This window comes from Crocuta crocuta, unplaced genomic scaffold, assembly GCF_008692635.1.
Source record: "Crocuta crocuta isolate KB4526 unplaced genomic scaffold, BGI_CrCroc_1.0 scaffold149, whole genome shotgun sequence".
Taxonomy (NCBI): Eukaryota; Metazoa; Chordata; class Mammalia; order Carnivora; family Hyaenidae; genus Crocuta; species Crocuta crocuta.
The window spans coordinates 9,990,161-10,002,133 of NW_027551561.1; the positions used below are offsets into that span (position 1 = coordinate 9,990,161).

General features: G+C 41.4%; 1 protein-coding gene across 1 annotated transcript; it reads left to right on the forward strand.

The window, feature by feature from the left end:
• The first annotated feature begins 7,157 nt into the window (after positions 1-7,157).
• On the forward strand, positions 7,158-8,954 carry LOC144219609 (C-C motif chemokine 3). The gene is made up of 3 exons (XM_077749643.1): positions 7,158-7,330; positions 7,966-8,080; positions 8,479-8,954. Exons 1-3 carry the CDS (start codon positions 7,255-7,257, stop codon positions 8,567-8,569), a joined length of 282 nt encoding a protein of 93 aa, XP_077605769.1. The 5' UTR covers positions 7,158-7,254; the 3' UTR covers positions 8,570-8,954.
• The last annotated feature ends 3,019 nt before the right edge of the window (positions 8,955-11,973 follow it).

The window sequence follows — 11,973 nt, forward strand, 5'->3', positions numbered from 1 at the left end:
GTGAGAAGCGGCAGCAGGAGTCATCCATGGTTCCAGGAGCTCCATATACAGTCTGTGGGCTACCCCCTCACTCCTGAACAGGGAAGCCCTACACTTCCTCTCACTCATGGTAACCTAGAGGCTTCCCCTTCTATACCCTTAAATGGCCCTGTGCTAATAATTCCATTTGGAGCACTTTCACATCTGTTTTGTCATTTTGTCCTCCCAGCCTCCACAGAGCACAAGCAAGACTACTATCCACAACAGTAATATGACCTTGCACAGGTCGTAGTGCTTTTGATGTCCCCCAGCATATCCACATCCATGGTTTTATTTGATCCCAGTCTGTTTTGTCATTGTACAGATTAAGAATACAAACCCAGAAAAGTTAAAAGATTTAATCAAGGTCACACAGAATGTGTGTCAAGATCCAAAGTTTTCCAGCTCCTGGTTCAGAGATAACCAAACCTCCTTTTCAGATGTGGCCCTCTGAGATCACATATGTAGGAAGACTCAGAAGGTACTAGACTCTCAGAAGAGATTACAAAGCTACTGAGGAGCATGAGTCAGAAGCAGTTAATCCCAACATTCTGTTCCCCTCTAGAAGGAAAGTACTAAGATGCATGAGCATTGGGAAACCATTGGGGGTCAAGGCCAAGAGCACTAGCCACAAGGATGTGGAATGTCTGAAACTAGAAAAGTTCTTGTGAGTGAATGTTGAGACTGGAAAGCCAAGGTGAGCTGGATGGTCACTTTGCCAAGATAATAAACCAATACAGGCAAATCCTTCAGTCTTCCCAATATGGTAACCAAGTCATTTGGAGAAAATGGAGCAGAAACTGTATTGTAAATTGAAGAAAAAGGTACAAAATTATTCAGGATGCAAGGTTCAGGATGGAGTCTGTAGGACAGGAAGATGGTTGAAGTAGTTCATCAAGGAGTCACATTCCACACCACAAGCCAGCGGCCTCAGTCTTCTTAAAGAGGAAGTGGGCCTTCATCACCCACCACAGCCTGCTCTTTGCTGTCAGGGTGAAGGTCAGTGACTTTAGGGGATGTTAAATTTCTGAGAAAAGGTAAAAGCCTAACCAGTGTTTGGAAAACTTTTAGTATTCCTTAGAAAGCATCTTTCTTCCTTCAAACAGTGCTTTCATACCTGTTTCAAGCTCTTCCTAGTTTGGTCACAAAGAATATCCAACAAGAGAAGAAAATAATTCAATAAAACTGTATTGAATGCCAACTATATTATGGGCACTGTTTCAGGCATTGGGAATACATGCTTTGGACCATGGTGGTAAAATGTCAAAAAAGGTAATGCTTGAGCTTGTGGGTTTTTTTAATTTAAATTGGTTTGCCTTATTTTTTAAAAATAGGAAATATACATAGTTGCTGTACAAAAATTAGAAAGTATAGGAAAGCATAAGAAAATTAAAAGTAGCCAGGATTCTGTACATGGTTTTGTATTTTACTTTTATTACTTACTATTCTTGAACTAATACATCTGATTTTTGTTACTCTATATTCTTTGTTTTTAGAAAGAGAGAGCTCCAGCAGGGGAGAAGGGTAGAGGAAGAGAGGAAGAGAGAGAGAGAGAGAGAGAGAGAGAATCTTAAGCAGGCCTCATGCCCAGTGCAGAGCCCAGCATGGGGCTCATCCCACAACCCTGTGATCATGATCTGACCTGAAATTAAGAGTCAGAGAGTCAACTTAGGCCACACAGGCACCCCACTTTATACTCTTCCATGTCATTAAAAACACAAAAGTTATTCAAAATTGGCGTGCATGATATTTCATTGCATGGATATCCTAAAATTGTATTAAAATTTTAATAATTAACCATTCTGTTACTGAGGTCAGCCCACCCAGGTTGTTCTAACTTTCTCTATTATAAATTTAGCTGATCTCTGAAGAATGATTACCCAGGCAGAGTGTAGAGCTGGGGTTCCTCGGGGAAAGAACAAGAAACATGCTTTTTTTTATTATATGAAATAGATTAACTAAAATATTTCAGTAATAATGATAATAGTAACTAACACTCACATAACACTTACATGAGTCAGTCATATTCTAAGTTTTTCAGGGGTCCTCTGAAGTAGATACTATTATTATCCCCTTTCATACATGAGGAAATTGAAGCACAGAGAGGTAAGTAACCTAAAAAATAACACACAGATAATACACGTTAGATTTAGAAATGAAACCAAGGAGGTCTCCCTCCAGAACAGAAGGGAAATGTGCTTATTATAAAGTTACCTTAAAAGTTAAAAACCAAATTCTGTTATTATGATGTAAAATGTCTTTCAGTTTTACATTCTGCATGTCTTTGAACAGTAGAATCCATAGATTTCTCTTTTCCTGAGAAAATCAAGGGAATTAATTAAATAGAGGCTTTCCTTATTTGCTGTAAATGTTAATCTCCACAGCTGTCATGGGATCTACCTATGCCTACAGGATCTCACTCTGTCTTGTGACTTCCCAGGACAAGGTGACACCTCATTCATAGGAAGCAGAGGAGAGGGCTGCACTTTTAAGCAGTTCAGAGGGTGGGGTGTAAGTTTCAGGAAATCTGAAGATGGCAAGAGACAGATCAAAGAGGTCAGGTCACAGAGGAGAAGCTTCTGTTTCATGCTGGAAATAATGCAGGGTATTCAAAGTACCTTCAACAGAGAGAGATAGAGATTGATTTGAGCTTTAGAAAAATCACTTCGGATGCCACGTGATGGTACAGATTAAAGAGAGGGAAAACTGAAAGAAGAAACAGTTGACAGGACACTCTTGGAGCTGTCATGGCAAGAAATGATGAGGGCCTGACCTAAGACAATGGCGGTGTGAACAGTGAGAAGCAGTTATATTTTATTTCCAATATACAGTACAGTCAGTGATTGAACAGATGCAAATGAAGAGGAGGGAGAAGTCAAGAGTGATTCCCATGTTTCTGGCTTGGAAGTGTGGAAGGTGGGGATACTTTTCACTGAGTAGACAATAGAGAAGGAGGAGTAGGGGGTCGGGGGTGGATCACATCCAATACCAAGAGGTATGCCTTGATCTACTGCACACACAAAATGGCCAGAGTGACAGGAAGTCTCACGACCACAGAAATAAGGGGCTGCGTCAATGAGACATTGTCTCTCTAGGATGCTAGAAGGGGGCCCCCAGGATATAGCTTCTGCCTACATGAAAGGTGGGGCCACACCTGAAAAAGGCAGGCCAAGCCTGGGTCAAACAATTTGTCCTTACCAGTGAGCCCATCCATGGAGCTCTGCTGCCAAAGGGAGCAAGCTGAGACTGATGCTCAGAGGCGGAGCCACAGAGCCAGAAACTGGAAAGAAAACCAATCCAGCAGGGCCAGGGCATGGGAAGCAGTGAGGAAGTGAGCAGAGCAGGACAAGGCAGTGATGTTGCAGAACATGAATTGTTCAGCCAGGATTCCCTGTACCTATGGCTGGAATGCTCTGCGAAACTGGGGTGGGGCCTCCAAGAGGCTAGAATGAGTCAAAAAGTTAGGACAGATATTAAGCCCCTCCAAACTGAAGGATCCATCATGCTGACTGCTAGCTACTTTCTGTCATCACCATCTGAGAGATTTTGGGTGTTCCACCAAAGATCAAGACCTCAACGCCATGACCTTTCTGATTCTTTCCTTCCTGTTAGTATTTCAACTCCATAGTGGGGCTTTGGGCATGGCACACACTGTCATTCAAATAGTAATTTATTCATTCATTCACCAAGTACTTATTAAGCTCCACTATGCGTCGAGCATTGTGGTTATCATTGGAGATACCTTACTAAATAATAGACAGTGAAATGTAAAACTGACCAATTCCATCTGTGTGATCCTGGGAAAGTCATTTCACCTGGGAACATCAATTTACCACCTAAGAAATTTCTAAGACCCTTTCAAGCAATTCAACCATTCAAAGACCCCCTTATATTATTTGTTTGACATACACATATTAAGCACATACTTTGCATACAAGTATATTATTTTCCAATCCAGTAAAAGCACATCCGATGAAGGGCTATTTTCTGATTGGGGGGTGATATAGAAAGACTTACAAATATATAAACACTAAGAGAATATTTTATACTTAGTAAAGCACCTTTATTAAAAAGGACAAAAATATAAGAAATAGACAATTCATCATGTTATAATCATCATGGGCTAGCATTTGGTTTAAATTAACCAACAGAATGTGATATGAATTTGATTTAAAATTAACAGGACATGGTCTAAATGTTTGCAGAGAAAATTACATAAATAACTGTAACACAATGGGGTGAGTGCTATAATTATAGAGATGGATAGTAAGGCCCATTATCAGGAAACTGGTTGATTTAGCAGTTTCCATTTCCTTTTTCTGGCCCTCCCAACTCATAGAATCCAACTCTCAGAAACTGAATCACAAGTTTGACGGGGGTTCCCCAAGAAGTGAATGAAGGAGTGTAATTCAGGGTATCAACTGAGGGTTGGGGCAGAGGGGATAGGGTGAGGAGGAGGCACTGTTTGTGATCTAGAGTTTCCAGTGAAACAAGTGATAGACTCCTTTTTTTGGAATTGACAGTAACAAAGGAAGACATTTACATGCTAAAGCCCCAGGGAAACCTGCCATTTTCCTTGATCTTGCCTTTGCCTTTCTCGGGACCAGCATTAGCAATTGTAGGGATAGGATAAAAATACAGACCACATGTTTTAAGAGTAGGAACTTTACAGACACAGAAGGACAGAATTCCTATGGTGTGATCTTGCTTTGCTTATATCCTTTTTCCTCCCAATGTTCCAGTCCCTTTTGGGGGACTTTAAAGCACCCCTGGTTTGACCCCAGTTTAGCTTCATTGTCATTTGCTCCACCAAACAGCAGCTACACTGAACTACTCACTCCTCCCTCTGAACCAGCAAGTCCACACCTGTGACTGCACCAGCTGGGCATCTATTGCCACCACATTTATATATGTTCAAATCCTGTGTACTTTTCAAGACCAAGCAAAATTCCATCTCTTCTGTGAAGCCTTCATAACTCCCTCCTCCTGGTGCTCTCTAAAAAAATATATATATATTTTAACCTAAAAAAAGAACTAAATATTTCTCATTATAAAATGTGAATTACATGTGTTAATTACTTAATAATAAAATAATAAAAGAAAAGAAAAATATAGAGATCTGGCTGAGAAAGTCGACCCTTTCACATCACTAACATTCTGAATTGAAAAGAATAAGAAAAGGGCACCTGGGTGGCTCAGTCGGTTAATCATCTGACTTCAGTTCAGGTCATGATCTCACGGTTCTTGAGTTCAAGCTCCGCAACGGACTCTGTGCTAACAGCTCAGAGCTTGAAATCTGCTTCAGATTCCATGTCTCCTCTCTCTGTCCCTCCCCTACTCACAGTCTGTCTGTCTGTCTCTCTCAAAAATAACTAAAACAATAAAAAAATTTTAAAGAAAAGAATAAGAAAGCTGTTTGAATTTGGCATTATTTATGTAAATATCACCCAGATTCCTTAAAATGGTTCAGATAAATGGAAATCAAGACTTTATTTTAACAAAGGCCATTGGAGGGGCGCCTGGGTGGCTCAGTCGGTTAAGCGTCCGACTTCAGCTCAGGTCATGATCTCACAATTTGTGGGTTCGAGCACTGCATCGGGTTCTATGCAGGCAGCACAGAACCTGGAGCCTGTTTCAGATTCTGTGTCTTCCTCTCTCTCTGCCCCTCCCCAGCTCATGCTCTGTCTCTCTCTGCTTCAAAAATCAATAAAAACTAAAAAAAAAAAAAAAAGCCTTTGGACAGAAATTTTAGTATATCAAAATTTTCTTTCAAATTAGACAATCGATAACAAGTTACTTTCCAAATGGTGATATTGTAAATGTTTTTAAATGTTTTCATAAATTGGTAGGCTGACCAGGATGGTAATACACTCTCTCTCTTTTTTACTGAGGACTGATGGGTATGGGGGAGAGGGGAAGGGGGGTGATGGGCATGGAGGAGGGCACTTGTGGGGATGAGCACTGGGTGTTATATGGAAACCAACTTGACAATAAACTATTTTAAAAAATGTTCTACATTCATGATGATGTCATCTACCAATAAAGTTTTACATTTTTGCGAAAAAAAATTCTGAAAAAGGGGGAAAACAAAAAGATCATAGATACAAATATAACTACTGTTGATACATTGGAGCATTTACTCCCAATGCTTTTTTATTTTTTCCATGCCTAGTGTTTACATATATAACACACACACACACATATATATACATATACATATATGTATATATATATACATATGTGTATATATATGTATATAGTTGAAATATTTGTCACATGTGTGTCACATATATACATATATTTGTATAATTCTTCATCTTGTACAATTTTTCCAATGTTATATTTATGCTATTTCACTTCATTCAGCTTAAGGGCTTAATAAGAAACAATCTGATGTTTGCTTTATCATTCCCTAATAGAGGAAAATTTAGATTTTCTTCTTTTAGAATCATAAGTGATGCTGAGCCAGATATTTTTATGTTTCAAAATGCCTCCGTGTTTGGGTTTGTTTCTTTAGAGCTCTTTCCTAGAAATACATTTTCTAGGTTACAGAGTCTAAATAGTTTTAGGGTCCTGAAATATTAACACCCACATCTAATACAGCTTTCTGAGCCTCTTCTAGTGTTAACCCAGTGCCTCTAGTCACTCAGTGACTGTTTGATGACTGTGCAGGTGATGGAGAATGACCCCATGCTTCCTAGTCCCCTAGCGAGAATTCCTCAGTTCAGTTCCCTGCGTCCAAGGGAGGCATGTGCCGTCCTCTGCAGCACTGTGCAGTTAGAGCAGCTGAAGAAGCACAGAAGTCTCAGTTATGTGGGAACCGTGCTGGAGAGTTCATATAGTTATGGGAAGGAACCTGCTAAGAATAGCCTTGGGTCAACACACAGCCCTCTCCTCCTGCTCATGGGTGTTGGGGGGGGGGGAACCATTTCCTCACAAGAAACCAGAACAAGTCATGAGTTGCAGGCTGAAACTTATAGCTCAGAGAAGCTATTCTTGTATATCCTGAACCCCTGTGGTCTCCCGGGACCCTGACTTGTGCAACATTCAGTGTGACAACACCACTGTGCTTAAAAATTTCCCTCTCCACCCCCGGATTCCATTTCCCCTTTCATCAGGGCTGCCTATAAAGAACGGAGGAGATGGCTTCACCCTTCAGAAGGACACAGGCAGCATCGAGCACCCAGGTTCATCTCTGCAGACAAACGAGCCACACCCCACCCTCTACTCAGCACCATGAAGGTTTCCGGGGCTACCCTCGCCATCCTCCTCTGCACCATGGCCCTCTGCAGCCAGGTCTTCTCTGCACCATGTGAGTCTGTGTTGCTGCAGCTGTCTCTGCCTTTTGACTATAAGAGTCCCCAAGAGAAAATAGAGAACTTCTCAAAGGGCTACCAAACCATGCCTTTCTCTTCAAGGCTTTTATTTTCATCTTTATAAAGGGAACTTAGCTGTGGGATAAGTTCATTTTACAGACAACAAAACAGGGACCTAGACAAATGAGTTTGCAAGAGGCAAGATCCAAATCTGGTGACCTCCTGGGGAGGGGGTGTCATTCTTCCCTTCATTCACCCTAGGACTCCCAGAGCTCTGTCCCTTGGATATTGTACAAGACATGTCCAAAGTTTCTCTTTAGCTGGGGCATGACTTCTTGAACAAGGCAAAATTTCCAGAGGGAGATGAGATAAGAGGGCAGTGTGCTTGGATGTTTGGATCACATCGAGAAAGAGCCCACAACAAAGAATCAAGGAGAAAGAAGGATACAGACAGAAACCAGGACAGAGGCAGGTGTATTCCTAGGCAAAGATGCCCAGCATCTTCCAGTAACTCTGTCCGCCAGCCCATACCCTGAGCAAAGCCGTTTTCCTCTGATCTCAAGGTATCCAATCTCAGATCTCACTTTTCCTTCTGAACCGTGATTCAAGCTTGTTTTCTCTCTTCCTCCAGTTGGTGCTGACACCCCAACTGCCTGCTGCTTCTCCTATGTCTCCAAGCAGATTCCACGCAAGTTCATTGCCGACTATTTTGAGACCAGCAGCCAATGCTCCAAGCCCGGTGTTATGTAAGTGCCAGTCCTCCTGCCCACATCTGGGGAGACAGGGAAGGTGGGGAAGCACCCAAGGGCATAGACCAACCAGAGGTACCATCCAGGAATGGTTCAGCTCTCTGTGGCCAATAAGTATGTAGGACTCAGGTCTCTGAAGTGTGACCTGACTCGGCCAGAGCCTTGCAAAATCAGGAAGGGTTGACCCAGCCCAGAAGGAAGGAAGGGAAAAAGGAGGTGGACGGCAGGATCCCCTGGGGGTGGGGGTGGGGCTGAGTCAGTGATAGCAGCTCTCTAGATTGAGATAGCTAGAGGCTCCCTGAGAAAGTGGGCATGCCCTGAGCTTCCCAGGACAGATAGTGGGTGATTCTCCTGCTGGATGCCTCAGTATATAACCCTTCCACCCCCCTCCACAGCTTCCAAACCAGAAGAGGCCGGCAGGTCTGTGCCCACCCCAGTGAAGCCTGGGTCCAGGAATATGTGACCGACTTGGAGCTGAGTGCCTGAGTGGCCTGGAAGCTTTGAGAACCCAATGACCTCGGTTGGCTGACCAGGGAGCAGAGGTCCAAGCCTTGGAAATACCCCTGTAACCTCCACAGCTACCTCTCTTGTGGGCTGTTTGTTGCCAAACAGTCACACTCTGGAACTCTTTTAACTTAAATTTCAACTTATTTATATTATTTAATTTTTGTTATTTATTTTCAATGTCATACTCTGTTTGGGACTATTTGTTCTGAGAGATTCCAAGACATCTTCTCAACACCCCCAATTGGTGACTGTCATAGTTTATTCTAGACAGAAGTGATACCAAAGCCACCAGACTGACATATGTGTATTGTTCAGAGCTGTGTTTAGCCTCAAGAAATAATAAAGATGATCTTTGGAAAGGAAACTGGCATTGAATTTGGTTTTGTTTATCTGGGAAGTTGGAATCACTGGTTGAAAGGCAAAACATGGGCAGATGTGAAATGAAGGGAAATTGGAAAAGATGGAAGGGGAGAGAGCACAGAGATACTCTGCTTTACACTGGAGCCACATCTCCAGATCGTTGGAATTAAGAATGTTTCCTAAATCAATTCATAATATACATACTCTAGGAAAATTCATTATGGCAATGGACATTATTAAGAAAAGTATTCATAGTGTGTATTTATAATAAATCAAGCTTTCTTTTTAAAAAAATTTTTTAGGGGTGCCTGGGTGGCTTAGTCAGTTAAGCGTCCGACTTTCGCTTAGGTCATGATCTCGCGGTTCGTGGGTGCGAGCCCCTCGTTGGGCTCTGTGCTGACTGCCAGCTCAGAGCCTGGAGCCTGTTTCAGTCTGTGACTCCCTCTCTCTCTGACCCTCCCCTGCTCATGCTGTCTCTCTCTCTCTCTCTCCTAGAAATAAATAAAAAACATTAAAAAAAATTAAAAAAATTTTTTTAGAATTTATCTATTTGAGAGAGAAAGAGAGAGAGAGACGCAGAAAGAGAGAGAGACTGAGAATCCCAAGCAGGCTCCATGCTGTTAACCCAGAGCCTGATGCTGGGCCCAATGTCACTGTGAGATTGTGACCTGAGCCAAAATCAAGAGTTTGACGCTTAATCACTGAGCCACCCAAGCACCACTAAATCAAACTTTCTTAATAACAATTACTAACATATTTGAGATCTATTCTAGGTTGAGCGCTTTTATGCAGTGTCCATTTGATTCCCACAATGGCAGTACAGTTTAAGTACCATTAATATTCTCATTTGATACAAGAGTAAACTCCAGCTGAGCTCAGAAAAGTTAAGCAGCTTAGCCAAAATCAACAGCAAGTAAATGGAATAACTGAGTTCCAAAGCTAGAACTTTGATAAAACTACAGACTCACTCTTAAACACTAGCAAAGTTATGTCCCAAAGCACCACCCATCTGTACTTAAGTCACAAGCAATGATTGTTTAACACACTCATATCACGGGGCACCTGGGTGGCTCAGTCAGTTAAGTGTCCAACATTGGCTCAGGTCATGATCTTGCAGTTTGTGAGTTTGAGCCCATATTTCGGGTCTGTGCTGACAGCTCAGAGCCTGGAGTCTGCTTTGGATTCTGTGTCTCCCTCTCTCTCTGCCCCTCTCCCATCACTCTCTCTCATTCTCTCTCTCTCTCAAAAATAAACAAACATTATAAAAATTTTAAAGATACTCACATCAGAATCTTTAGGTATGGACCTGGGATTTTATATTTCTACCAACCCCATCATCATCATCCTCATCATCCTACTGACTCTTTCAGTCTGACTGCTCTTCCAATTGCAGTGGATTATTTGCAGAGAGTAACAGGGATATTGTACACTATTTCTGTAAAATCCATGCTCTACAAAGTAAATGGCTAATGTTAGAGAAGGAAAAGACAACCAGCTTACATGTGGAGGATGTAGGCTTATGCTACAAACCTGCTTATAGGTTTAACATGAAAGCTGAGTTAGTTAATAGAAGGGTTGCCCCAGTTATAGTTATAACTATAACAAATGCACACTGAGCTAGAGCTCTTCCTGCAGAAGAGAAACTCAAAAAGCTTGTGTGAAAACCAAATATGTATTAATTTTCATGAGCCACGGTTATTTCATTTTGTTTAAAATAATCTAATTTGTGTTTCCAAAATTGGTTTAGAATTGTAGTGATCAAACTCTTTAGAGTACAATTAAATGCTCCTATCAAGCAAACATTAAAATGCACATACTATTTGACCTAGATACTAGTTGCCCTATTCTAGTTCTAGGAAAGTATTTTGTAGCAGCATTAGTAAAGGACAGAAATATGTAGGCACAAGGAAATTCTTTTCAGCATGGTTTGTAAACAGCAAGCTAATGGAAACAACCAACAACAAAGAGTTAAAACAGTAGAGAATTGAGATGCCCATCAAGGGAAAATTCTGCAGTCAGTAAAAAGAATAACACACATTCCTATCCCTGGAAAGTATGCATAATACTATGTGTAAAAAGTGTGTTTACATCTAATATATGCATATATATTCTACATGCATGCTACAGAACTGTATGTATTGATAATATTACATTTGTTTTATTTTATTTAATTTTTTTATTTGAAAGAGAGAAAGAGAGAGAGGAGGAGGAGGAGGAGGAGGAGGAAGAAGAGGATCTGGGGAGACGGGCAGAGGTAGAGAGAGAGAATCTTAAGTAGGCTCCACACTCAGCCCAGAGCCAGATGCAGGGCTCAATCCCACAACCCTGGGATCATAACCTGAGCCAAGATCAAGAGTCAGACACTCAACCAATTGAGCCACTCAGACACCTCATTTTTGTTTTATTTTTAAAAGCCATATAGGGGCGCCTGGGTGGCTCAATCCATTAAGCATCTGATTTCAGCTCAGGTCATGATCTCATGGTTCATGGGTTTGAGCCCTGTGTCTGGCTCTGTGCTGACAGCTAGCTCAGAACGTGGAGACTGTTTCAGATCCTGTGTCTCCCTTTCTCTCTGACCCTCCCCTGCTCAGGCTATCTCTCTCTCCCTCTCAGAAATAAATAAAACATTAAAAAATTATAAAGCCATATACACATACATATTTATGAGGGCAAATATTTGGAAAGCTACATGTCAAGTAGCTAACTGCAGTTTTTTAGAGGAAATAAAGATTATTATTTAGTTTTTAGGAATGGACACTTCTTTTTATTTTCTGCCCTTTCCTTTTATCTTTCAGTGCGTTGCTTATCTCTCCTGTCTCATTTGACCCTATCCTTTCATGAGTGATATTCTGTTCATTGGAATAACTTCCTGGTGATTCTGAGTTGCCACAGAGAAGATAGAGCTCATGATGACCAGTCATAACAGTCTTGATACCATAATGGTTTTTATATAATGAGAGCAATGCAACCAACAAGTCCTTTGCCCAAGACTTTCATACCAAATACACTCATACACAAAGCTG

Excerpts from the sequence above, each read along its gene's own strand:
- LOC144219609 (XM_077749643.1), top strand. The coding sequence starts at position 7,255 with ATGAAGGTTTCCGGGGCTACCCTCGCCATCCTCCTCTGCACCATGGCC. Across the intron at positions 7,331-7,965 it reads CCAGGTCTTCTCTGCACCAT|TTGGTGCTGACACCCCAACT; the intron begins GTGAGTCTGTGT and ends CTCTTCCTCCAG. Across the intron at positions 8,081-8,478 it reads TGCTCCAAGCCCGGTGTTAT|CTTCCAAACCAGAAGAGGCC; the intron begins GTAAGTGCCAGT and ends CCCCCTCCACAG.